General features: G+C 35.6%; 1 protein-coding gene across 1 annotated transcript; it reads left to right on the top strand.

Annotated features, from left to right (window-relative positions):
* The first annotated feature begins 365 nt into the window (after positions 1-365).
* LOC131044068 (deSI-like protein At4g17486) lies at positions 366-4,048 on the top strand. Its single transcript, XM_057977334.2, has 4 exons — positions 366-1,218; positions 2,258-2,545; positions 2,984-3,224; positions 3,402-4,048. The coding sequence occupies exons 1-4, from the start codon at positions 966-968 to the stop codon at positions 3,466-3,468; spliced, it is 849 nt and encodes a 282-aa protein (XP_057833317.2). The 5' UTR covers positions 366-965; the 3' UTR covers positions 3,469-4,048.
* The last annotated feature ends 1,123 nt before the right edge of the window (positions 4,049-5,171 follow it).

Here is a 5,171-nt window from a genome sequence, read left to right as displayed (position 1 = left end):
TGACTTTTCTAGCTATTGTTCTACTATTATTCACTTAAAGATAGTAAGAGGCATGCACGATATCCATTATGCATGTAAGGGTAAAAAATGATCATTACAAAATAGTACATGTGAAATTTATTAATGACTTTTAATTATTAGTTTTTAATTTCTTTAGAATTAGTAATTAAGTAATTAGATGTTAATTTATAATTTTTTTCAATTAAAAAATTAATTAATCAAAATTTTGAAGTGGTAAATAGCTGAAGTAAAATTTTCTCTTCATTGTTTTATATAGATCTGTCAGTCAAAAAAGGGTTGAAAGGCTGCATCTTAAGCATGGTAAATTATACTCCTCCCAAGACTGAAATTGACTCGAGTTGTACTTTTAATGAGTATATTTTTTACTCAGGCTGTTTCCCTCCTTTTACTCTTCTCTGCACACTTTCTGTCACACTTGGTCCTCTTTTTGCTGCACAAATTGTTGCATATCCTGCACTGTTATCATTATTTTATCGGCGTTTCATTGGTACTCTAAAAAGCAGACCTGAAAGAGCCATGTACATCATAGGCCATGTGAAGAAGAGCAACCAAGAAAGAAAGAAGCCCACAAAAAATAGAATGCACTCTTTCCAATTGCTGCGCTGTGATTTTGCAGAAGCAAGATGAATCTAACTGAGATTAGGGAAATTGCAATTTATTGTGATTCAGTACATACAGATTTGACTATGCAGAAGCAGCTGTGCAGAAAATCAAAGTAGGACTTAACTAGTACAAAAAATAGATAGGACTTGGGAATTAGGCTCCCAGGCTTCTGTTTTTAGGTATCCGATTCCCCATCATGTCATGAAGCGCTGATCTCAGAGCTTTTGGAGGTCACCCACAAGTGATTTTTTTTTGTTCTTGTTTTCAGGGTATTAGGCTTCCCTTCACAGTAATGAAGAACTGATTTGAGACCTTTTGGTCGATACCCAATAGCTGAAAACATGGAGAAGTCTAAGGATGGGAAGAGAAGGTCCATGTCATCAGCATCTTCCGGGCACCATCATCAGGATTGGAGCTGTAATATGGCGAAGCCACTCAGATTCAATAAATGTGGGTTCAGTGTGTTCTCCAAGATGTCCAGTAAGAGGTTTTTGGAGGAGGGTATTCCAGTTTACTTAAATGTCTATGATCTTACACCCATGAATGGGTATGTTTATTGGGCTGGACTAGGAATTTTCCATTCAGGAGTTGAAGGTAAGAAAGCTTTCTTTTCTGTTTACGAAGATTTTTTTTGTCTAGTTTTTGGGTCATAATATAATGCCATTCTCCTAGTTTTTACATTGCTTTGAGGAGTATTTAGATCATATTCTTTCAGTATCGTACTGTTTTCAACATGCGTAGAGAAGCCTAATGGTGGATTACTGATATAGTATTTGTTATTATTTGTGGCTTATAAAAACCTATTTTGCTATTGTTTATCTCATCGTATACCAGTTTTGAGTTAGTGAAAACAAAGCCTTGCTGCATTGGTTTCTTCCATTGTAGGCCACAGTCTTTAGATCTGCATTCATTGAACTTTTGGGTCGCAATTGGCTGATGGTAGATCCATTAATGAGAAATGGTTATGTTATTTCTCCTGGTTACATATTAGTTTATGCGGTCCAACATTGTGGACGAGAATGCAGAAGTTTTAATGCTTTATGGGTTTTGTAATTGTCTAGATCTGATTGAAGATAGACTGAATATATTTGCAGTATTAAAAATCATTTCTTATTCTATTCTTAGCTTAGATATAGGATCCTGTATGCATCTGAGCTATGGAGTGGACTGTACTAATAAATGCAGGTCAGTGTTTGAGTCCCGAAGTATCTTGCTCAAAATCATAAAATTTGCTCTATAATGATGATATCCTTGGGACTTTATCTATAGAACAGGCTAAATGCACACATTTCAAAACTAGGCAGCATCGGAGACATTTTGTATTCATTCCTTTTATTCATGAACTAGGCGTCTAAATAATCCTTATGTACAGTGTTATAAGCTATAAACTGTATTGGGTGAACTAATCAGATGATGGATTGGGGTCTGGAAAATAAAAATCATACCATATCAGCAAATTTGATGCTTACAATATAGACATGATGCTTTTACAGACTAGATTTCGTGACCAAATACTTTGTTTTAGGCTTTTAGCACTGCTTGAGCAATACATTTTTATTTTGTAGAAGCAGGTATATCTGAAAAATCAGTAATAACCAACCTGACAATTCTCTCTGAAATAATATGGGTGCAGTACATGGGGTTGAGTATGCATTTGGGGCACACGATTATCCTACAAGTGGTGTTTTTGAGGTGGAGCCTCGTCAGTGCCCAGGATTTACATTTCGTAAATCAGTATATATTGGGTCTACAACTCTCAATCGTTCTGAGCTTAGAGAATTCATGGAGCAGCATGCTGGAAACTACAATGGAGATACATATCACCTCATTGCCAAGAACTGTAATCATTTCTGTAATGATATCTGTTTGAAGCTGACTGGAAAATCTATCCCAGGCTGGGTTAACCGGCTTGCAAAGATTGGTAAGTTCTTTCAACTCACTACCTTTCATTTGTCTTGTCTGAATGATTTATAGTTGTGTTAATCAGAAGATTCAAAACACAAAGCACACTGAACACAGGGCAGAAATGCTTGACGTCTTTTAGTTTTTCATAAAATTTTATGGAATGTGTCAACAGGAGATTGTTTTACATCGCTTAGTATGCAGCCAAAAAGTTATAAGTCTACCTTCTTTGTGTTTATAGCTGCACCCATTTATGGATCTTTCTGAGTTTGTAAAATGATACAGATCCAAATCAATTTTTTTTCAATACATTGACATGTAAAATGGTAGTTGGGGCTTTCTACTAAACCTTGTAATCTTCTCTTTACAATGAAGTAAATTGACCTTGGTCTGAAGAATGGGTGATTATGAAATCCATATATTGGAACCTTAATTTTCCAGAACCTTGTGCTTGTAGGTTCACTCTGCAACTGTTTGCTTCCAGAGGGTCTTCATGTATCTGCTGTTCGACATGAGCCTGATTATCAAGCATATGAAGGAGAGAAAAAGAGATTAAGAAGTTCTTTTTGTAGGTTTTCTGGTAGTCTTGCTGCAATGAGTACAAGACAGAGGCCTCTTTCAGTTTCTTCTGTGTTCTTAACCTCTCCAATGAGAGGAAGTGTGCTGCCATGGGAATTGAAAGGTTCAGTTAAGGAAAGGTAAGGGAGTTTATCTTGAATCCCATTGTATGACAACGTTTTCATAAGTTTCCAAGTGCCCAACACCATGTAGAAATTAAGGAAAAATTATATAGTGCCGAATTCGGGTTCCTGAAGCAAGCTAACATTTGTGTGAAGCTTCGGAATGCATTAAATTCCATTGTTGATTTTGAACAGTGAACCAGTCCCGTGGATTCCTTCCATTTTTCAAGCTTGGGGAATCTGTGAATTGACTAATACTTGAACAAAGTGCAGCAATAAAAAGTTGCTTTGAAATCTATTGTCGTGAAGGAATTCAAGTTGATGCTTTAGTTGACCCAAGTACTTTCAGAATCATACGTTATGGGTGAGGCTAACCCTGCCATCATAGCATATGCTTTGGAACGTCGAGTTCAATTTTGCCACATACATTTCAACATTTGTCGATATTTTTTAAGGGGGTTTGAAACATACAGTTTGTTTATTCCTCATTATATATTCAATGTGTGCAAAGGCAAGTCATGCAAACATTCAGTTTGCTTTTGTGATAATTTGGCTGAAAGCATATGCCAATATTGTTAGGGATTGAAACTGATTCAGTTGAAGCCATACAGCCCGAGGGTTCTGTTGGATTGAATTTAATCTTGATCAGACAGTTTGTATATTACTCCCTCTCTTGCAGAGTGGGAGGGATGACTAATTGGCTGTATATGTTCAGATGTTTGATAATTGATATGGGTTTTTTACGGTTCAAAATTGGTGCATAAACCTGTCAAGTTACTCAGGGTGCTGGCAAAAAAATCTACAATCCAGTACTATTATTAATTATGATTGCTATTCAGATATTTGTCTGCAAATCAAATTCACATAATGTATTTATACAAATGCTTCGTATTATCTCTTGTGTAGGTAAAATGGTGCTCTTGTAATTGGGATCTAGATATATGATCTCTCTTTCAGAAATTGAATTCCCAATATAAGGTTTTCAAGTGCACACACAAATCCTTAATCATTGGTCGGTGTTCTTGCAGTGCTTGCAGTAAATCCTCTGGGTTTCTGCCTGGAGTAATTGCATGTGAAACAACTATTGATATTTTTTTTCAATACAAACCAGGTTTAATTTGTAGGATCTAAGATCAAATACAGAGAAAATAATTTAAAGTGAACACGAAAATATATTGTGGGTTTGAATTTACATTGTCAAATATTAACTTTTAAAACCATTTCTTTGTCAAATGCTTCCCAATAACTTAAAAATTACCCAAACGACGACCATTAATCACAAAATATCAAACTAACAAAACATAACACATAACCTAGAACCAACACTTAAGATCAGATAATTTTAACAAACCCACCCCTGCTTGATCCGAAAATGACCCCCAAAAAAGATGATTTGAGATGTCTAATTTGAATCGCCCTAACACTTTGCAAACTCAGTCTTTGGTCTCTTGGTATCAATCAATTAGTGTCGACGCATCTATGCATTCTCTTAGTGCTCGACTTTCTATCATATTCTCTAGTGAGCAAGGTTTGTTAGTCTTGTACATCTAGTGTTCTATGTCATCGCCCTACATAGTCTAAAGATCTATTGCCTCTTCTTGAGGCCATATAAGACAACCATGCTAAAATTCCTGTATCAACATGCCTCTAAACTTATGTAGTGCATGTTTGACTAAGCAAGATTAACTTGTTTTCCTGATTACTATTTTGGTTGCCAAAACTTCTCAATGTCTGGGTTACAATCTTCACTATCCTGGCTACTAAATTTTCTCACCATCTTGATTACCAAATGCTCAAACTAAGTGACGATTTGATGATCTGTTTTACCCACAATTCTATTGATGACCAATTGCATATCCACATGTACATCATTTGATCCCATTTTTAATCTATTTCTTTGAAATAGAGAGCACTTATCAAAGTTATATTGATTATGAAGAACTACTTTCCCTTCTATTAGCCACT

This window comes from Cryptomeria japonica, chromosome 3 (genome assembly GCF_030272615.1).
Source record: "Cryptomeria japonica chromosome 3, Sugi_1.0, whole genome shotgun sequence".
Classification (NCBI taxonomy): Eukaryota; Viridiplantae; Streptophyta; class Pinopsida; order Cupressales; family Cupressaceae; genus Cryptomeria; species Cryptomeria japonica.
This window is presented reverse-complemented; position numbering and strand designations above follow the sequence as displayed.

What these genes read in the sequence shown, in the direction of transcription:
- LOC131044068 (XM_057977334.2), top strand. Translation starts at nt 966, where the DNA reads ATGGAGAAGTCTAAGGATGGGAAGAGAAGGTCCATGTCATCAGCATCT. An exon ending in TAACCGGCTTGCAAAGATTG is followed by an intron (nt 2,546 to 2,983) that starts GTAAGTTCTTTC and finishes TTGTGCTTGTAG; the next exon opens with GTTCACTCTGCAACTGTTTG. An exon ending in AAAGGTTCAGTTAAGGAAAG is followed by an intron (nt 3,225 to 3,401) that starts GTAAGGGAGTTT and finishes GATTTTGAACAG; the next exon opens with TGAACCAGTCCCGTGGATTC.